This window comes from Onychostoma macrolepis, chromosome 07, assembly GCF_012432095.1.
Source record: "Onychostoma macrolepis isolate SWU-2019 chromosome 07, ASM1243209v1, whole genome shotgun sequence".
Lineage (NCBI taxonomy): Eukaryota > Metazoa > Chordata > Actinopteri > Cypriniformes > Cyprinidae > Onychostoma > Onychostoma macrolepis.
In genome coordinates, this window is record NC_081161.1 from 25,597,456 (window position 1) to 25,620,401 (window position 22,946).

Here is a 22,946-nt window from a genome sequence, read left to right on the forward strand (position 1 = left end):
TCTTAATTCGATAGAATCGATCATGCACAATTTAATAACGGCTGTTATGCTGTTTGTTTTTGCCAGAGAATCCACATTTTCTGCACTGATTTTGTCAAAAAATTTGTGGTATTCTACAGAATTTATTTAAACATGGTAAAATATGTTGAGAGTACTAAAAGTGTAATCAAATTTGCTAGCCAAAATATTTAAAGGGGTAATTCATTGCTGGTAAGATGGGCTTTTAATCAAACCTGGCTGTCTATACAGAGTAGATAGACAAACTTTATTTTTCTACATATTTTGCGTTTGTGGACCTGGGGACTTGGGGCAAAAATGCCACTAAATTGGACAAAAATGCCCCTCCACAAACAAATTAAATCTATTACGTTTGTTGCTAACAAAGTGAAAATGAATAGACAGTGTCGATTGTGGCATTAAATTAAGATCTCCTCATGTTATTTAATTTTAAGCGTTTTTAAAGTGTTGCGCATTTTAACCAATCACACACAATTCTGTTGAACTTAGGAATGCAATGGCCAATCAGAGGCATTCAGATGAGTCATCGCTGAAACTCATCAGCTTTAAGTGCAATAAATCTGCAGTAGTACTGCAATAATACAACTGAAGTACAATGCAGTACTACCAAAGCGCAATAATAAAATGCTGTACAGTACTGAAATGCAACCAGAATATTCAGAATAACAAGTTTTATTTTACACAACTGCAATATAATAAATTAAGGTACAAAACAACAGTGAATGTCTCAAACAGCAATGCAACAATAAATGATTTTACTTTTCTTTAAACTTAAAATAACAGGCTGAGAGTTACACTAAATGTATTTAGTGTTTATTTACAAATCACGCAATCATGCACATTTCTTCCCTCGTTATTCAGACAGGTTTCATTTTCTGAAGAGCTTATCCTCATCGTTCCGCTTGGTTCTTATGACTGCCTTCATCTCAGATGTGGAAACACTATTTTGGATGTAGTCTGGAAAAACAAACAAACAAAAACTATCAGAAATTCTCAAGTTTCAGTTACACTTTTCACTACAGGCATATTTAGTATGCTTAAAATAAATCTTGAATTGTGATGTTACCAAGTGTTTGTGTAAAGTATTCATTCTACTCCCAATTAATTTCTTATGACATATTGGTCAGCATTAACAATGTCTTTGAACACTCCAGGTAACAGAAGTTAAAAGGTTGGTTCACCCAAAAATGAAAATTCTGTCATCAATTACTCATTTTTAAAGAAATCAGAGAGCTTTCTGACCCTGCATAGACAGCAATGCAACTTACACATTCAAGTTCCAGAATGTTAGGAAAGACATCGTTAAAGTAATTCATGTGACTCCAGTTGTTTTAACTCAATTTTATGAAGCGACACGAGTGTTTGCGTCCAAAAAAAGAAACTACTTTACCACTTATTTACAAAAATATTGATCTGTAATGTGCATTCATGAGAGCATCACAACGCATGAGTGTTGTGTTCATGCGACAGAAGACAAAATTGATGTTAAACCACTGGAGTCACATGGATTACTTTCACAATGTCTTTCCTATTGTTCAGGAACTTAAATGTGTTATAAGTTGCGTTGCTGCCTATAGAGAGGGGTCAGAAAGTTCTCAGATTTTATCAAAAATATCTTAATTTGTGTTTTGAAGATGAACAAAGGTATTACGGGTTTGGAACGACATGAGGGTAAGTAATTAATGACAGAATTTTCATTTTTGGGTGAACTAACCCTTTAAGTACAATTTGACTGGAAGGGTAAAACTAAGTACATTTTCATTAGTTTGTTTGGTTACAGGTCATTAGATCTAGCATTCTGACTGTATGTGTGTGCTACAGTACAAGCAGCGCATTGATTTAAAATAGCGATGGAACTGATTGTAATTATCTGCATTCACTGTTTTAATGCACACCTTCCAGTCAATCAGAGAGAATCAAAGAGTCCACAAAAAAAACAAATGTTGAGAGCTTATGTTAAGCATTGAGAATAATTGCTGTTATAACTAGATTTCATTACCTTTCCATTCCCTCAGCTCTCTCTCTGTTTTCATACTGAAATGGCACTAGTATTGTAAATCTTCTTTTAGCTCTTTGATTTCATTTAACTCCTCGATCTCTTCATGTCTGAAGATCTCTTCCATGGCTGAGACGACAGAGGACTTATTCACTTGATTTCTCCAGCACTCCCACTGGTCTTAGTTTCTGAAATACAATAGCAGTTATTATGTTTTCTAAACTATAAAGATAATAGTTAATAAAAGATCAATTAAATAAAGTAGATTACTGCTCACCATTATTTGAGTGCTTGTTTCACCACAGGCATCATCCTCTGTTGAATTATATTTTTGGTTGTCTTTTTTTAGTTGTTACCAGTGCATTTTCCTGAAAATAGCAATCACAAACTGATAAAATGTCCATTTCCACACATTAATGTCACACTACCTGCTAAATGCTGGTGTACGGTGCTGTGAAAAAAAATTTATCATCCTGATTTATTCTATTTTTGAGTATATCCAGCACTAAATATTGTCAGATATTCCTAAGAAAATTAACATAAAACAAAGGCAAATACAGTTATCATTAATAAACTGTATTTTGTGTTTATTCAGGTTGCCTGTTTCATGCACTTTTTTTTGAAGATTTGAACCAATTTAAGTCAAGTCACCATTATTTATATAGCGCTTTATACAATACAGATTGTTTCAAAGCTGCTTTACAGTGATAAAAAGACAAATAATGATGCAAACAGAATTCACATCTGCTGTGAAGCAGCTCTAAACAGTAAAACGTGTCATTGTTCAGTTGAAATCAGTGTTGACTCAGTTAATTTCGATTAACTGTATAAAAATCATCAAATATAAAATAATTTCAGTGCATCTAGATAGCAGTTGTGTCATCATCTAGCTCAGTTCAGTCCTCATCCAATAGTGTCTGTGGAGTCAGATCAATAATACTGCTGAATATTATTAGTCCCCAAATAAGCACGCCAGAAGTCGACAGCGGCAAGGAACCCAAACTCTGTCAGGTGACAGAATGGAGAAAAAAAAACATTGGGAGAGAGTATGTTTAGTTTAGGGATCAGTTCTCCTCTGGCCAACAAATGAACATGGTGTGATTATGATTCAGGCTGCATCACAATTTAGTGTGAAATATACAGGACTGTAGGCCTACAAGTAGCTGGAGTTATTAATCTCATTTAAAGACTAAAATCTAAAATCAGGTTTACATTTGTGGCTAACTAGAATGTGAGTGACCTTTAAAGCATTTCCAGAAATAAAGTCTCACCAACATCTGTTGAGTGCCTTTTCAGTTTCTATCTTCTCCTCTTTCCTAATGCTTCTTCTGTTGCAAAGAGAGGTACACTGTACACTGAACACCTTTCAATGATTTTTTTCCTCATGTCAATTAGGGGTTGATGCTCTCCTAGAAACAAACAAATACACTGTATTCAGTACAATTTTGTTTATTCCATTATTGTAAATGATGTACTGATGCTATTGAGAACTGAACTGAGCTGGACAATAACATGACTAATTTCTACAGAACTGCTTATAACAAATTGCTGAGCCATAGCATAATTAAATAAATCTATACACAGGGTTGTCACTGGTTGGATTGGGATGTTGGTGTTTATTATAGTAAAAGTGTAGTAAAACAACCTTAAACCAGTTGTTTTGTCTTCCTCTCAGACTTCAGTTCTGCGCAGTGACCCGCGCGCGCTACAGATCAGCACTGCAGCGGCGTTTCCTCTCATCATCTTCTCCTCTCAGCGGGTTGAATAAGATATCCGTCAAGTCTTTTTACATCTCTCTGAAATTATAACTAAAGATATATGAGGACATTAGACATTATACTCACCGCTAAACTGGATGAGTCGACTAGTCTCCACCTCGCCTGATGAACTTCTTCCGGAAAGCGTTTCTAATCTTTTGTAGCACTTGTGAAAGGTCTCGGGGTGTAATGTTATGTCTTTGTGCTTTAATTGTGATAGTTCACATATGAACGATGTTGTCAAACCAAAACGTGTTTTATACTTTTATATCCATCCTGCAGTAGACACTACGGAAAAGACGCTGATTTACTGTCTGTTACAAGTAATCAGCTGCTCTTGAGACTCGTTGTCAGGACAACGACAGTTGGCGCGAAGGAAGATCTCACGTGCGGGTTATTAATCTATGCGGGTGAAATATTCCATAGGCAAATATTTTTGTACACAAATATTTTTGTACGAATATTTTATAGGAAGTCTACGTTACAAAAAAAAAAAAAACACTTGCCAAGTCTACTTTAACCACAGCACTTGCTACATGTTGCACAACACAGCATAACTGCAGTACAGGCCTATACAAGACGACTTTCATTGGCAATAAAGTCGTCTTTTCATTGCACTGCATTTATACTACTTTGTACTGCAGTTTCACTGCAGTTGTACTTCAGTGTACTGCAGTTATTTGTTGTAAGGCTGGAGTTAGTTCACCCTCCGCCTATGGCTACATGAGAGAAAACAGAGTGAATTAAAATGATGTATTCCTGTCAAAAAAAAACAAACAAAAAAAAAAAACAGATCTGGGTGCAGATAAATCTGGGGGCACAGATTCCATGTGGGCCTAGTACAGTATGGCCTTCTTTAAAACATTAATGTTCTTTACAAAATTGTTTAAAGTGTATTGTATTCTAGCTGTGACTTATATCCTTTAGTCGTCACTTTAATATGATTCAATATAACTGATCTATGTTGACCTTTGCCCTCACAGCCTCCTCTAAACTGGACTCTTTTGCTTCCATATCCTGTATCCACATCTTCAAGCCCTGCACCACTAAAAGAGTAGACATAATGAGCTAACTAGCAGACAACTGTATCTGTGTCACCTGGAAGAGAATCATAGAAGGTACATGTTCATACCACAAACTACTCAACCTATTGTTTCTTATAATATATATATAGGGTTTTTGTACAATAGTAATAGATTTCACTAGGCAAGCATTTCTAAAGCATTATTTTATTTTGTAAATCACCTAATTAAATTATTACTATGTATTCAGAAAAGACAGTAAATTGAACAATTGTGGTGTGATGTGAAATTTGAAAGTGGGTGAGCTATCTGGATTTGCTCTTTCCATCAGAGAGCATTTGACATTTATTCACCATTATTACATTCATTTTCTTGCGTTTATATTAAAAAAAAAACCTTACTGACACTGATACCTGTCCTTTTGATGACACCCTGTGGATTGGTTTGCTATTTTTCCAGCAAGATCAGCTTAGTTTGATCTGACAGCATTTTCATGTAGTCAACAAAAAATGCTCCAATACACAGTTCTCATATTCAAAATAATGAGTGATCTTATCACTACTTACAAAGCTTGTGAAAAAAATGTTTTGCAAAAAAGAAAAAGAAAACTACACTTAAATCCACCATAGTATTTTGAGACATGTTTGGTTAAAATTCACACGCTGTCTGACATGGGGTTCTGTGTTTAGGTTGTGTTTGGATGGTGTTTCATCAAAAGAACACAAAACAGAAGAGACGTGTTTTACATTGAGTGTAAATTGGCTTAGTTATGAGGAAATGGAAGAAAATGACATTTCTAAATTATATCGAGGTCACATAAGGGTCACCGTGGACTGCTTAATAAGGTGTATCACAGTGTCTTGAGCAGAACCACTTTATGAGTAAACATGGAAAGAAGATAACAAATAGGCCCCTATATATAATATAAATCATATATTATATTATAAACATATTTTTTCCATTTTGCTTTGAAAATTCGGGGGGGGGGTTCTTATTGTTTGAGTGCAGTAATGCTTTTTATTGTTTTGAAATTCGGAAAATGACATCTCGGTTTTAGAATACATGCATGTAAGAGAATGTTTATATGTGAGAAATGAGCGGCATGATTTGACTGTAAGATGAGATTCCGTGTGTGGTGCGAAAAGAAGGTACAGTTCCCTCTCTCCTGGTAGAGGGTGTGAAACAAACGCACGCGGGGGATGCATGAGGTGGTATGTGGCAGACTGCTGGTCTCTTAGCAACAGCACACGTACAGGAGAGATGAGAGATGAATTCTCTCTTCAAAGTGATATATCTTACATATACCGATGTGATGATATCATCTTTAAAAGGAGATATAATTCTGATAGTAAAGAGGTATTTCCTTGTCTAAACTCACAGGTGCTAAACAGCTGACCAAACCTAACCCCAATATTATGAACAGCAACTGTGAAATTTTAATCAAAGACAAAAGATACTCCACGTTTGAGTGATATTGTGACACTGAACGTTCTTGATCCCTGTGTAGTGATGTTGTAAAAAGGATTCACACAAAAATGAAAATCCTGTCATCATTAGCTTGCCTTCATGTGATTGCGACCTGTATTACTTTCTTTCATCTGTGGAACATAAAAGAAGATATTCTGGAGAAAAACTGTTTTGGCTGCCATTGACTTTAACTGTATGAAGACATTTCTCAAAATATCATCAGTTATGTTCCACAGAAGAAAAAAAGTCATACAGGTTTGGAATGACATGATGAGTAAACGATGACAATATTGTTATTTTTGGGTGAACTAAAAAGTGTGCCGGTGAAAGGAACTCTTTAGTCTATGGAATCATCCAGTAGGCTGAATTTCTGTTGTACACATTTCATTTTATAATTATAGAATAATTATTCTTCCTATTAATCAGCATGGAAAGAAATTGAGAAACAGGATAATGTAGTTTTGATTTAATGCTTTGATTTGCAAATGAGTAATGAACAAATCACCCACAAAAATAGGTCAGACGATGAAATGTGCGCACACAAAATTTCATGACCTATTTACTCTCACCTCCAGACAATTAAAGAACACTATCTCTCTCACACACACACACTTTTACATACAGAGAGCACATGCTCTCTTTTTCATTAGCTTCTCCTTAAATAGAGCAAATATCACAGAATATCATTCGTGGTTCTCAATTATCCTCTGCAGTGTCTTCAGCAGCTCCTCCTAGACATCAGTGTGTTCCAGTTCATCCAATACTGTCCCTCTTCCTCCCCCATCTGCTCCTCAGAAGGTGAGAATGGGTTTGAGAAGTCCCCCTGGGGACAGGATAAGCTACCTCCCTCTCTCTCTCTGATCTTTTGCGCTCGCTCGCTCTCCCTCTGTCTCTCACTTTGTGGCAGATGGCTGTTTATCAGTCAGAGCACCAGATCAAGACTCAAACAAATGCTCATAACAATCGTGAGTCCCCTAAGTCTCCTTCTCTATTCATTTCCATTTGGCTAGTAAGCTGTTGATTCGATTTTGTGGAGGGAACTTTTTTTTAGTACTCCCCATGAACACATCAATGCGATTTCCTGGCCTAGTGGGAGGTGTGTTTTTGCTCTGATCTGTAACATCAGTAGTTCTGATTGGGAGATGTGAAGACACACATTCAAATCACATTAAACATAATGCAAATAATCCATGTAATTTTGGAAATAGAAACAGTACCAGACAACAGTATGGAAAATAAGAGAAACCAAGGTCTTTTCATGACTTGTTTAGCTGTGTAACTCAAGTTTGATGCAGGGCCCACAGGGGTGTTGTTTGGGTGCCTGTGGAAAATTTGAGGGGGAAAAAAACATTTAAAGTTCTGAACATGTTTAACAGTAATTAAAGTGGTAATTCAGCCAAAAATGAAAGTTCTGTCCTAATTTACTAACTGTCATGTTGTTTCCGACCTGTATGAGTTTCTTTCTTACGTTGAGCATAAAAGAAGATATTCTGAATAATGTTTGTGGAAAAAAAATACTATGGAAGTCAATAGTATAGAACAGAATAGAAACGCTTTCTTCAAAATATTTTCAGCAGAAGAAAGAAACTCATCCAGGTTTGGAACAACCTGATGGTTAGTAAATGATGACAAAATGGTTATTTTTGGGTGAATTATCCCTCTAAGCAATAAATATTTTACCTTGTTTACCGAATAATCAATAATGTGTAAATATTAATGTGTAATTATTGTACTCTGGCACATAAAAAAGAAAAACTTTGCTTTATTAAATGTTAAAAATTTATATATTCTCTATATTGAAAGTACATTTTTTTTTTATTATTCTGCAGCCTGCAACATGCATAGTTTGTTCGCAGTTCCTTTAGTTAAAGATGTATAAATAGACATAAATGACCAAAAATAAATCAATCACAAAAAGAACATTACTCCTGAGTCCTGACTGACCAGGGAAATTTCACAGAAACCATCTGACGAGACACAAACTCTCAATAAGACACACAGTCACCCTGCTTGAAGTGACAAACTGATGAGGTGAGAAAGAAAGAGGGAGCGGAGGGATGGAGATTGCGTGAGGTGAGAGATTTGGTGGTCTGTAGATTAAGCCTGAGAACATGCATCTATTTATTCTATCGCTTTATTGCCCTCTCTCTTTGAAGGAGTTATTTTGAGGAGATGGAGACAAAATGAGCAGTGTCAGAGAGAGGATGGTGGGAAACTGGAGCTCAGGAAATTTGTTCCATCTAATCCCCGTAACTGGAGAGATCTGTCAAGGAAAATTCCCTCTCTGTCACTCACTCCCTTCTTGATACACACACACACACACACAAACGCACAGACACATTTCTTGTCACGGATTGCTGCCATGAGGCATGAGGTTTGGCACCTCTCGTTCCAGAGCAGCTTGTCATGGTCTGAGCGTGAAATTGAAGGGATGTATTACTGATTTCATGTTGCTCAGTTAACTTCCCCTGGCTGCCATGCTCATGTAGCGCTGCTAGCAATGCTAATAAGCTAAACAACAGTTTGTGTTTGCCTTCTGACTAAACAGATTACAATTTGCTCTACTAGTCACTTCGTGAATCAAAAGGCGTTTCATAGCTCCTCATGAAATTTTTGTTTGGCAGAGTACTTTTTCCACTGAGAAGTAGGAAGTCATACTATTTACTTTATCAGGGGAGTAAATCTTTGGGTGAACTATTCCTTTAATTTGTAAATTATATTTATTAATAAATGTGTGTTTTTTTTTAATTCGGTTTATGCATTCTTCTTGCAAGCAGTGTGATAAAAAGATATTTTACTATATTGTGATTTTTTTCTTAAAAGGATTCTCTACCTAAAAATGAAAATACTCTCATCATTTACTCACGCTCATGCCGTCACGTTTCTCAGGCGCTGGAAGCGAGGAGACGTAGGAATCACTTAAACAAAACAGACTTTATCCAATCGCTGGGAACACAGGGAGCATAGGAGACACAGAGCACATGGAATGACGATTAAGACCAGACAAGGAAACATGAGGCAGACTACACGATATACTAAACTTAATGATGACGGCCCACAGCGGAGGAGCCCAAGGCGGAGAGCCAATGAGCCAGGGGGATGCCGAGGATCCAGGGTGGAGCCGAGGGCTCTGGCGACCGAGGCGGAGATCCGGAGATCCGTGGCGGAGCCGGAGCTACGGAGGACCAAGGTAGAGCTGGCGGGAGGGAGGAGCCCAACGGAGCCGATGGGACGGAGTGACAAGGTGCAGTCAGAGGAGCGGAGTCCAGAGGCGATGGCGGGTCGACGCCCAACCAAGGCGGTGCCGGAGGGATGAGGGAGCCCGGTGGAGCTGGTGGATCGACGGGCGACGGTGGAGGTGAGGGAGCTAGGAGCCGCTGGGTCTACGGGCTGAGGCAGAGTCCGGGCTCGGATGCTGGAGGCAGAGGTGAGGGATACTCCATCCACGGCGACGATGGAGGATGGCAGACCCACTGCTTCCCAGTTGATTAAGTCCCCCTCGAAGTCCAGCAGTCCCAGATGTATGATCAGCTCACCCTCAGCCACGGAGCAGAGGGCGTAGCTCCACTCCGTGCTCACACTGTCCACGGCTTGCTCCCTTGCGGTGGGTATGGTCTGACAGGTTCAGCTCTGTCTCCGGGGTGATCATCTGCGTTGGTTTGTTGATCACGGCGGGATTTGGCTCTCTGTCATTGGTGGGCTCGGGCTGATGCTCTGCACCACTGGGAGATGGTGGGCTGGGCTCTGGATCTGGCGAGATCATCCTCAGGAGTGACGGTGAGAGGCGATCCATTTCTCACAAGAATCCACTCCACAAACGCGGCAAAATTCGCTCGAGGACCATCTTCGGACGATGGTGCTCTGCACGCAGTGTTTAAACTTGCGTCGTAGAACGCACAGAGCACGTCGTCTGGGTAGCTGGTATTAGCTAGAATCAGGAACGGTCTAGTATGGTCCTCGAGCGATCGCTCCCCCTGCTCCAGCAGGAGGAGGAGGAATTCCAGGCGGACGAGGGTATCCATCGGGAGAACACAATGGAAACAAAAAGACACTGGGTAAAAATGGAAAACAAAAACAGAGGGAACACACGGAGGTAACTGTATTTAGGATGGGTCTTCTGTCACGTTTCTCAGGCGCTGGAAGTGAGGAGACGTAGGAATCACTTCAACAAATCACTGGGATATCCAAATATCCAATCACTGGGAACACAGGGAGCGTGTAGGAGACACAGAGCACATGGAATGATGATTAAGACCCGACAAGGAAACATGAGGCAGACTACACATTATATACTAAACTTAACAAGGGACAGACAGGTGCGGGGAATCAACTAATAATGAGACAACGAGGACAGGAACGACCAAAAAAGGGCACATGAGGGAGAAACTGGGTCACGGGGAGCAAAACACAAAGACAGTCCAATCCTGACACATGCTGTCCCAGATGTATACGACTTTATCACAACTGAAGATTTTTAGAAAAATAATCCATCTTTGTGAGTCCAAAATAATGCAAATGGATAGTAACCCAAAAGCTGATGCTTCATAAACCACTCAGAGCGATCATGGTGGTAATCTGTATGGCCTCAGTGAATGAATGTCTTCTGAATTGAAACAACAGGTGTGTTAGAAAAATTTTCAAAATTGATAACTTTTTAAACTATAAACCATCAGTTCCTGCCAACTGTCATACCTGCATTCATGATCGTCAAGTGCTACATAAGCGTCTTGTGAAGCTTACAAAAAAGTGATGGTGAAGTACAGAGGACTGAACTCATGAACTCATGAAGTGTGAACTCATGAGCGCGTAAAAGACAGTTAGCCAGAAGCAATGGTTAAAAGTGATGATTACCATTGTAATCGTTTTGTGTGCTTTTTGAAGCATCAACTATTTGGCTACTATCCACTAGCATAACATGGACTCAAACAGAGGGTAAATCTGAAGAAAGAAAGTAATACATAACTGGGATAGCATAAAGGAAAATGTTCTCTCATAAATTATGAGAGAATTATCATTTTGGGTATCCCTTAACTATAATGATGCGAAAGACAACTCATGCACTGTGATGGACAAAAACGTTTTTTAAGTTTAGGAGGAGCTTGTTCATCTTGTCCTGCCAATCACAGCACAAGCACATATACAGTTATTGGCTGCTTACCTCACCCTTTGACAATTTTTCCACACCCTTGTCCCACCCAAATCCACCTTCATTTTTATCTTGAAGTAGTCCAGGGGGGGACTAAAGGGTTTGACTTTTGCTTTTGCTTGAGTCCCTACTTTGTGGACTGCAAGCCAAATGTTTATGCTTCTAATTCCAAAATGTGGGCATGAGAGTTAGTGTGTGTAGAAGGAATGTCCAGTCTTAAAATGATCACCATTCTGGTTTTTAACACCCTCAAAGCAGGGCATCAAAGACATCAGGCTCTTAAGAAGCTTACTAAAAAGAGAGGCATTGTTTTTCCAATGGATTTGACCAACAGATATTTACTGATATAATATGATAATATGATGAATCATTATGGCAATCATGACATTATTGTCAGTGTAGCTCACAGATCAAAACTGGATCAGGGTGAATAAACTCTGAGTTCAACAGCTAAAATGATATCGCTGTATAAACACCTGCTCCAGTGGAATGGCTCAATTAAGAGCTCAGACCAGGCAGCCTCGATGTCTGTGGAGCTTTAAAGTGGCTGCGACTGAAGTTTAGAAAGGAGTCTTTCATCATAATAGCATTTCAGTCACCGTGAGTTTAGTCTTCACGGCTGAGTCCGCTTGAGGAGGGGTTTGAGCAACCTGTTTTCTTCAGATGCTCATTTCAAGCAGCACTGAGTCACAGGAGGAGAGAGAAAAAGAGAAAGAAAGCTTGTCTCTCCACATGACCCGTGTGAAAGTCATAGAGCAGCCTTTTGCACTTTAAAAGGGGCGATTCAATTTCACATCTGAATGAACACCTTCAAATCAATTACGCAAGAAGACCCAACTGTATAATAACTAAATATAGCTATTATTGTCCCAAATGCTCATCTTCCAGAGACTAGATACAAGCAGTCATCGTGGCAAACAATGAGAGAGGGCCAGAATGAATGTTATGGAAACAGATTAAACCGCTCAGTGCCAGAATGATCAGGATGGGGTGGGGGGAACTGCTGGGAACAGGAAGATAGACCCAGTCCATATGGTGCCTGCAGAGAGAGAGCAAGATAGAGAGCGTTATACAGACGCAGAGCAAAACAGAATGGTCATTTGTGTTTAAAAACAAATATTTACACTGCAAACAATGTAAAGTGGAATAGCTAACAAAATCAGTCTCTTACTCTGTGTAAAATGTCTCTCTTCAGGGATTCTAAGTAATGATTATGATTATGTGCAGAGGTGTGAAATTACCGCAATTGTTGTGGCAAAACTAAAACCTGTGTGTATTACAGTCTGCCATTGCACATGGGTCTTGTGAGAAAATACACTCGTATATGTAGGATTAACGCATCCAGCCGTTTTCATATTGAATAAGTGCATGCAAACACATGCATATTAACAAAATAAAATCATAAGAGATCATCATGTCCAGTTTGGCTTGCTCTTAACCAGATGTTTGCTCATGTACACACAGGCAACACCCCCTGGAGTCTCCCTATTGATAGTCCTTCCAAAGTGGCTGTTCATTCGTCTGCTCCAGAGCTCCCCAATCAGCTTGCAGCACCCCGATTGCTCTTAAATCCTCCAATGACTGTATTGGAGAGAGTGTGTGAGTGTGTGTGTGAGAGTGAGAGTGTACACGCATGAATGTGTGGGTGTGTGCTGCACCAGACATCAGCAGCAGGTTGAGAGCCGACACACAGAGAGGAAGCAAGAGAGAGAAGAAAAGAATAAGGGGGGAGAAAGAAAAAGAGAAAGAGACACTCCTTCATTCAGTCCTCTGAGAGAACTTCAAGACAGCCTCCTGCAGCTCTGACCGCACAGGTAAGGACATCAGCATGAGGATGTGGTTTCTCTTTAGCCCTCTCTATCTTGTGATGCAGTGGCGATCGCACCCCACTGCTTTGTATTCGTCTTTTATCTGATCGGCGTAAACACTCCATCAGAGGTGCAAACTTGTATGATCGGTCTCGTACCTCTCTGTGCTGCAGTTGTCTCTGGCATTTCATGACCATGATGAGGGGAATTGATCTACTTTTGTGATGATGCTCTCCGGTTCTCTCTGATGCTGACGTTGCTATTGTTGAGCATAGCAGAGAGCAGAGCTGCAACAGAGGTAAACCTTTGGCTGAACGCTTTGAAAACAGCACACGTGGGGATGATACTGACAAAGCCAGGTCATCCACTCTCCACGCTCATATCTACATCACCTCGGGACAGCGTGAGCGGGGGAGAGAGACAGAGAGGGGCTCTTTGTTGCTGATAGTGATCTGATACGGATCTGCACTGCCAGGGAGATTTCCCCGAAGACACTAAAAACCCATTCAGCTTGCGCATATGTGTGCGTGTGGAATCAGAAACTGCCTGCTGTCCAGTCAAAGTGAATATTTACACAGATAAACTCATTAAATTGGGATGAAATAACTATCTGGCTTCCCAATAAACATGGGTTTCCCTATTTATAGATCTTAGCATGTAGGTTAAGACGGAGGAAGGGTTTTGCACGTTTCCATGGCAAAATTCAAACACTAAAGCACATGCGCTTCTATTCACACCTTAAGTCAAAGATGTTTTATTGTGCAAGGATCACTGTAAATGAAAACACCAATTAGCTTTGATTCATATCCACAGCATGATTAATTGGATGTGTGGAGAGTGAATGCATACAGACAGTCTATTGTAAGGACACGCAACACTGATTTTATTATACAATTCCTGATGCATACTAAAAAACAGCATACATATTTATAGGATAGTTTCAAACTAGGATCTTATATTTAATCTTATTTGTTTGAAGATGTGTTATTAAGGACAATTAAATATTTGTTTGTTTTTGCTTGTGGCATTGAGATGAATATTTATATGATAGTTAGAGGAATTATTATTTATGTTTATTTTCACGATAAGCTGTGCATGATGTATTTTGCTGTAGTCTAACAGAAGAGTGTTGTTGTGTTTTATTGGCAGCAGGTTGTTCGTACGCTGGGTCATTACCCATGTCACAGATGACAGATTACACACACACATAGGGCAGCAGGCGAGTCGTGCTGTTACCCAGCTTTATTCAATTTGACTGCTGCAGATTACACAGTGAAATATTGAAGCATGAAAAATATTCAAATTGATACTAGTTCAATTTACAACCACTTAGTAGACTAATGGAATGCTGTAACTGTGGAGAAAGACGGATTCTGTCTGTCGCTGGAAGTTTCGGGAGACGCCAGCTGTCGGGTTCAAGCCCTCATTATGCTCACAGAGTTGTGACTGTCATCGTCCCAATATTTAAATGGATCCTTAATTGTCTTTCATCTTCTTTCTGTTCTACTTCTGTCACTGACTCATAAAACGACTCCCTTTCTTTCTCCTTCATATCTCCAGCACCTATATCCTACCCCTCTGTAACGACTGCTGTATTTTTTCTGTGTGTGTTTGAGATTTAAACTGTGCTGCCAGAATAGAGGGTGTGTGTACGGCTTTGGCTGAATGGTTCAGTGAAAGTGGCAGTATCAGAGTGTGGTACCAAAGGCTGTTAGGGAAAGAGAGAGAGAAAGAGACAGAAGATAACTGGGCCCTGGAGCACATGCTCACAGGTGCTGCATACTTCAGTGTATGCCAATACTCCACAGACCCTTATTAAACAACACAGCTGTGTCACACATACGGCCCCTCACACGCTGAGTGGAGTTTCACAAACAAACTGAGGCCAAGTGTGTCCACTCCTCTTTACCTGCATTCAGATTTTGCTTTAAATCACTTTAGTGCTCCTGATGATGGATATTATTGTTTCCTGTGATAAAAGCGATTGTATCCACAGGCTGGAGTATCAATAATGTAACACTTCTCTCAGCGAAAGCTTTGTGAATGCGACAGGCCAGCTATGGGGAAACGTCCATTGGTGACTGTGTATATTTACAAATTAGTGCTATAGCACAATCTCCGTGATGCACACTTAGTCACTTCACGTGTTTTATGTTGCTTAAAGTTTACATGAAGAAAAAATTCTGGCCGTCTATTGTGACATATATCTGAGTGAAACACCTCCTTGAATGAGAAATAATGTAAGGTGGGACATGATTTTGTCTGATTTGGAATTGATTGGATTGTTGCATTATTGTCATTCGCTAATTGCTGCGATTTCATGTGAGTGACAGATTGTTGGAGGGGAGGGATTATTACCCAGTTTTTACGCCGGTCCACATGTCAACAGAGACTAGAAAAGATGTCTTCGCAAGGGTGAGGGAAAATGAATATTTTTGTTTAAAGATAACAAGGCCATATGAATTAAAAAAGTAATAATGATGTGCACAGCTAAATTGTTTATAATAAACATGGTCTCTTTAAAACAGCTAAAAATAGCTGTCTGATCATGAAAAGACCAAGTACTGAGATGCGTACAAAATGCAATTCAGACAACTGTGAATCTTGTTCAGTTCACGTATGTAAAGTTCACTCCTCACAAATGTTTGATGTCAGAATTGACAAGGCCTGTTTACACCAACACAAACGTTCAGTTTAAATGAAATTATAGCCAGCTGTAAGAAGTGACCATATTTCAAAGAAGCCAAATTAAATCATACAAATAGTAATGTACAGAAGCAAACATGGGAAATCTACTGATGCATTAAAGGGGTCATATGATGCTTTTTTAAAGATCATTATTTGGTGTAACAGAATATGTTGACATGCTTTAATGTTCAAAAAACACATTATTTTTCAAATACTGTACATTATTGTAGGTCCTCTATGCCCCGCCTCTCTCAAATGCATCGTTTTCTACAAAGTCCCTCCTTCCAACAAGCGCAGTCTGCTCTGATTGGCCAACTGACACAGTGCATTGGCCGAACACCACAAGCACTCGTCGGAAATGCAACACCCCTTTCCATAATCGCGAGCTTCAGCTTTCAAAATAAAAGTAAAGACAGTTAATAATGTCCATAGTTTTACCATCAGTTCAAGCCCGGGAGGGGAACAGAGTCACGTGACAGACACAGTGATGAAGCTCATATGTGTTTGCACACAAGCCGCGATTAAGATAGCTGATGTGCTGTGATGTGACCCTGTCTCTCTTTCTGTCTCTCTCTCACACACACACACACACACACGACATGCAAACCTCTGCATTTGAACAGTCAATAGCAAATACTTAAACTAATAACAAAACATACTTACAGTCGCTGATTCAGAAGGGCCAGATTGTCATAGCAAAGTCACAATTACCTCCTCTCTTAGGTTCACGAAACAGTCGTCCATAAAATGGGATAACATCTGGGTTGTGCTGTTCTGTTGTAAGTAATCTTAATGATTCCTAAATGCATCTACTTTCGGAAGGCCAAATAAAGTGCTTTTGCTTTCACATAGAAGCACACAGCGTCTCCCTGACACAGCTGCATCAACCTTCTTTCCTCGCGTGAACATTTGGGCGGCATTATTTCCACATTGTGATGTAGACATGTGGGGGTGTGTTTGAATGAGCCGTTTTAGGGGGGCATGGACGAGTGTTAACTTTTATAAAGAATATCTCTTTGTCTTTGCAACTTCAAGGATCTTATCTATGCACAATCAGCTTGTAACACTCCAAAGAGAAAGGAAAACTTGAAATCGCATCATATGACCCCTTTAAAATTTATATTAGACACTTTTAAACTCAGCTGTTGCATATAGACATTTTATGTTTTTGCTTCACTGAGCTGAAGGGTTTACTCTGTGTGTTCTCAGAGGACGTTGCAGTTCAGCATTCGGTGAGGAAAAAGGTGTAGCTGAAAACACAAGAAAGGCATTGACAAATATTGATGTCTCCCTCCCCAGTGTTCAGATTCTTAGGGCATGAAAGCATTGCTCAGCTAAAAATAGAGATCAAACAACGGGAGGAAAATGTTATTTTGTTGTTGTTACTTAACCCGCCAGCACATTTTAATATCCTGTAAACACTCAGTCAAACATTAAATGTTAAACAAGTATGCAATCAGAAGTAAATGCTCCCAGGATATTTCATGAATGATTTACATGATACTAAGCCATTTAGTTTGAAACAAATGAAAGGTGCGGATCACAATCATATAAAATCAAATATTTCTTAAATAAAACACACTTCTTATGGACGATAATTGTTTTTAGGTCAGTTAAGATAATAATATTTTTGGAAGATCCTAACATAACCACCTACACATGCTGATTTACTCCGGCGTTTCACATGAATATTCTTAAACTGTTCAAATACCAAACAGAAAGCGGGCACTCTATTTTTAGCGTGGCTTAGCTCAGTGTTTCATCCGTGAAACAGAAGTCCAACTTCTCTGGCATCTCAAGAGATCTCATTAAGAGCAAAAACCTCTTTGCATTTCATTCTCTTTTCATTTTTATTCATATTTCAATGTGGCAGAGGGACGATGAGCTCCATCCATCATTAAATCAAATGGAAGCTGCTGATTTAAGGTTTAATGTCTCAATTCATGCAGGAGGCACCGTAAACAGTATAATCTGTATCTTGTGGATGTTAAAGTCTATTAAGAAGAAGGAAATGTGGAAACATACAGTAGCATTGCAGATTGCGTGGGATGTTTTTTTTTCCAGTGGTGTGGGCAACAGTATAGTAAAACAGGGAAAGAGGCAGTGTTGCTCCATTATGGATCTCTGAATTTGTTAAACTGGTTTTAGATAAATATTATGAAGGATATTTAACAGCATTGCATGATACACGATAGTTACCAGGTGTCTTGCAATATCCCATATACACTGCTCTCCCCACAGGCATATGCTCCTATGGGGCATAGATCAGCGGATGGAGGGCTGGCGATACCTGCGTCACAATAAGAGTTGCTGAATGCAGCCTAAGCTCATTTGCAGTCTATGTGCAAATCTATAACAATCACTATCCACCCTTTTTAATATGAATCATTTGAGCTCCAGCTCTCTTGATTTAAATAAAAATGCATTTTAATACCCATGCTTTTGTAATCTTTTTGTATTGTTCGCCATGATACACTACAAAATGGGGTGAAAATTTGCAGTGGGATTTGGGGATGGGACCCCTCCAAAAGCTGTGTAGAACTGATCTGAAATTTCAGTCTCAGTGTTCTGTCACCTCTAGTGTTGTGCTGTGATGTACTGATCCAGTGTGTGTCCTATTACCGCTTATCTCAGGGGAAAAGAGAGAGGGTCTGATAATACAGCTCTCATCCTGCTGTATCTACTAAAGGCACTGATCTGTTCTGTTTTGATCCCACCTCCTGCTGGCACTTGTATGCATAATGATTGCTCTTTTTTTGGACCTGATGTTTTGGTAACGAGCAGCAGCTATCGTTTACAAGCTTAACTGATTTAAATGAGAGTGTTAAACAGTTTTTGTTTGTTAACGCCTTCGTTGACGATAATTAACAGAGCTGTTTTATTGTTCTTTATTCCCTCTGCAGTTAAAATGCTGCCTGGTACCAGGCCCCTGCTGCTGTGTGTGCTGTGTCATGTGACCGCCGCATGGGCATTCGCCCGCATGTCTGACGCTGTGGAGCTGCGGTCTGCGTTCTCTGTGGCACGTACCAGCAGCATGGAGGGAGGGCCCAAGATGGTCGTCACCTTCGACAAGGTGTATGTCAACATCGGTGGCGATTTCGATCTGAAGGCTGGCTTATTCCGCTGCAGGATTCCGGGCGCATACTATTTCTCCTTCACGGTGGGGAAGTTCCCGCGGCGAGACCTGTCGGTCATGCTAATGAAGAACCGCAACGAGGTTCAGGCGATTGTCTACGACGAGAACGCCGGAGAAGAGCGGAAGGTGCAGAGCCAGAGCGCCATGCTGCAGCTTGATTTCGGAGACACCGTCTGGCTTCGTCTTCACGGAGACCCTCGTTATGCTATCTACAGCAACACGGGTCATTACACCACCTTCAACGGTTACCTGATCTACCCCGATGTGTACGGCTACCAAGAGCCCACACATAAAGATCATGACAGTGACCATCAACCCCCAAAAACCAGCGATCACTCACTAACTGAGCATGAAAATACAATTACCAAAGACACTAGTGTGAGTTTTAAAGAAGAGAGACAGGATGAAGAGATGAAAGACGAGGACGGGAGAGATGGAGAGGAGGAAGACGACAACCAGCGGTCAGCATTCTCAGTGGGCCGCACTCAGAGTATTGTGGGAGTGGATCAAGGATACCCTGAGCACCAGCCCATCATCTTTGACACAGAGTTTGTCAACATCGGCAACAACTTCAACTTGAGCTCTGGTATATTCAAATGCAGAGTAGCAGGGGCCTATTACTTCTCCTTCAATGCTGGTAAGCTGCCCCATAAGACCCTGTCAGTGAAGCTGATGAAGAACCATTTGGAGGTGCAGACCATGATCTACGATGACAGCGACACTGAGAAGGCCCTGCAGAGCCAGAGTCTGATGTTGTCACTGCAGGCTGGAGATACTGTCTGGCTCTACAGCCACCAGAGGGATGGATTTGGTGCTTACAGTAATCACGCCAAGTATATCACTTTCACTGGCTTCCTGGTGTATCCCGAGCTCCACCGAAGCCTTCCTCAGCAGCAGAAACCGGATAAGACACTGTAGGCCAGCCAAGGAGCCAGTCAGTCTGGGTCTTTAGGAAGGTAAGAGTTTGGAGCAGCGCTTATGTGGAAAAAAATGTGAGTTCCCTTCACACAATCTTCTACACTCTAGAGACTCTGTGTCACTCATCACTCTTGTGATTTGCTTCTTCAGATTCCATATTAGAAATCTCTTCAGCTCTTGTTTTTACCCTGTTTTATCTAATTTTAGGAAGAAATTACTAAGTCAAGCAAGCAGCACCTGTAACGATTCGGTTAAACTCAGCATCCCTAAAGTCGGCATGAAAAGGAAATTGCGATTATCTTTTCTTCCCTATCGTGACAACTTCTCGATTGACAAAAAAATGTAGGGCAGCACTTGATTTTGTCCCTCGGGAATGAATTGGATCGTTGTTGTTTGCTAATTGAGCAATCTCATGTGAGTGACAGATTGCTGGATTATTGCCCAGCCGGAGCATACGGAGGGATGTTATTGGGAGGGGACAATAATAATTTTTATTAATAATTATGACAGCACATACCATTTTTTAAGCATTATGTGCATGGATAATTCATTTATGATAAATACTTTTAACATTCCATAAAAAATAAGAATTGTCCGTTTTGATTTCATGGTGACTTTAAGGCTTTGGATGCTGAGTTCTCACTATAATATAATGAGAAAATACAAACAGGTCAATTTTAAATATAAATCATTTTTCAAATTTAAATACATTATTTAAAAAAAAAATGTAATTAAAGTCAATATAAAACAAAATATACAGCTTGACTCAACAATCTGAAATTCTTAGCACTAAAGCACCTATCTCAGCAGAGGCAGTTCATTAGACAGCTCCAACTCAAAACTGTTTCAATACAATTATTAAATGCATGCATGTTTCAAATAAGAAATTTTGTTGTCTTTGAAGCTTTTGCACGAAAGATTTGCACGAGAGTACTGTCTTCTGCTTTTCCATCTATTATTTCCGGTGTTAAATCTGTTTATGGCACGAAAAAAAAAAACAGTGAGGATTCCAGTAAATCATGTAGTCATTCATGTTGTCAGTCAATAATCAGTCTGGTTTTGGAACAGCACTACACATTTAAACTGAGGGCCGCTTCTGTAAATTTACCTTGTTTGGCCAGAAACTTGCCAAATGTAGCACAGGCTGACAGCTTCGAGAGGAACAATGATTTTATTCACTGCCAAATACATCTACTGTACACCAACTGATGCTAATGATTTTGGGAAAATAGTTCAACAAATATTAATGTTTATATTTTGGAATGAAAATCTATCAAAGATATCGATCCATTTATATAATTCATCTGGTTTATGCTGTTGTGTGTATACGGCCATAAAGATTTATTTAGTTGATGAAGCTTTATGTAATATGAAGTGCACAATTCCAAAATGTAAATACTTCTGTGTTTTTTATCCATTTCTATATACGTAAACGTTTGCATTTCTAATTCTGTGCCTGGTCTTATGTACTTTTCTGTATGGGTTTAATCTGATAAATAAACTTTGTGAACGAGTGCTGGATAAGCTTTTCAATGTTTGTGCAGTATGAGCTACTTTGTTAAGTACCGTAAAAGTGATTTCAGTGTACGCTGGATTCTTACTGTGGAAGAAGCCAGTCCTCAGAAGCAAGCCAAATAAAAATTCTGAATGTAAACTCTTTCTTTTGTCTTGTGTTTCTCAGTGTAAATACATTTACAGTGCCGTCACTCCTACCAATTACATTTTAGCCTGTGGAAGGTTAAAATTAAAATATCTGAATCAAGTAAATATTTAAAAATCCCTGCTGAAAACACATTTTATAATAATTAGCTACATTGATATGGCGCTTTTCTGTATACTCAAAGCGCTTTACATAGAAGGGGGGAATCTCCTGAACCACCACCAGTGTGCAGCTTCCACCTGGATGATTCGACAGCAGCCATATTCCGCCAGAACGCCCACCACACACCAGCTTATGGGTGGAGAGGAGACAGTGATGAAGCCAATCAGTAGAGGCCAGAGGCCAATTGGCAAATTTGGCCAGGATACCGGGTTACACCCCTACTCTTTTTCAAAGGACATACTGGGATTTTTAATGACCACAGAGAGTCAGGACCTCAGTTTAACATCTCATCCGAAGGACGGTGCTTTTTAAAGTATAGTGTCCCCGTCACTATACTGGGGTGTTAGGACCCACACAGACTGCAGGCTGAGCACCCGCTGCTGGCCTCACTAACACCTCTTCCAGCAGCAACCTAGTATTTGCAGGAGGTCTCCCATCCAGGTACTGACCAGGCTCAACCCTGCTTAGCTTCAGTGGGCAACCAGTCTTGGGCTACAGGGTGATATGGCTGCCGGCAACTACCTAAACTACCTAAATTTTACATTTAACTACCTAAATCACTTTAAATCATTTTACCTAAATCAGTCGAGGTGTTGAATTACTTTAAGCAAAAATGTTAACATGGCACACCTTTGCATTGTTTTTGAACTTATATAAGCTTGATTGCATCATGAATGTCACTGCCTTTATGAGGTCTTAGAACTAAAACTGCAGATCAGATTAGTATTCTGACATAAAGACTAAAGAGAGGCCTGGGCTATTTTAAAATGAATTTGTTTGATTCAAGTTGGAAAAAGCCTGAGAGTAAAGCACAGTTTTTGGTGAAAACCATATAAAGCAACACCCAGATACCACCTTTTTTTTTTTTATTAAGCATGGTGGTGGTGACAGAACATTGGGGGACAGAAGGTTTGCATTCTAAAATGATTATGTCAGGGACCAGACTTCAATGTGAATTAAGAAAAAAAGTTGTTTTTTCTTTTAATTTAGAAAAATTGTTCAATTCAAATTTGACCAAATGTTAAATAAATAAAAAATAAAAATAAAAAACTCAAGTGTACAAAGCTCCAAATGATGCACTCAGGAGGACACAAATGTAAATGCTGCTAGCAAACAAAGTTAAGGAGATGGGAAATAAGTCTTTAATCCTAGAGAACTGAATGTTCTT

General features: G+C 39.7%; 1 protein-coding gene and 1 long non-coding RNA gene across 2 annotated transcripts; one reads left to right on the forward strand and one right to left on the reverse strand.

Annotated features, from left to right (window-relative positions):
- Positions 1-723: 723 nt before the first annotated feature.
- Positions 724-4,135, reverse strand: LOC131544611 (uncharacterized). Its single transcript, XR_009272171.1, has 4 exons — positions 3,286-4,135; positions 2,292-2,382; positions 2,018-2,202; positions 724-975 (listed from the first exon to the last, which is right to left on the reverse strand). It is a non-coding gene; the product is annotated as an uncharacterized LOC131544611 (long non-coding RNA).
- Positions 4,136-12,999: 8,864 nt separating this feature from the next.
- On the forward strand, positions 13,000-21,616 carry c1qtnf4 (C1q and TNF related 4). Its single transcript, XM_058780587.1, has 2 exons — positions 13,000-13,220; positions 18,806-21,616. The coding sequence occupies exon 2, from the start codon at positions 18,811-18,813 to the stop codon at positions 19,954-19,956; it is 1,146 nt and encodes a 381-aa protein (XP_058636570.1). The 5' UTR covers positions 13,000-13,220; positions 18,806-18,810; the 3' UTR covers positions 19,957-21,616.
- Positions 21,617-22,946: the final 1,330 nt, after the last annotated feature.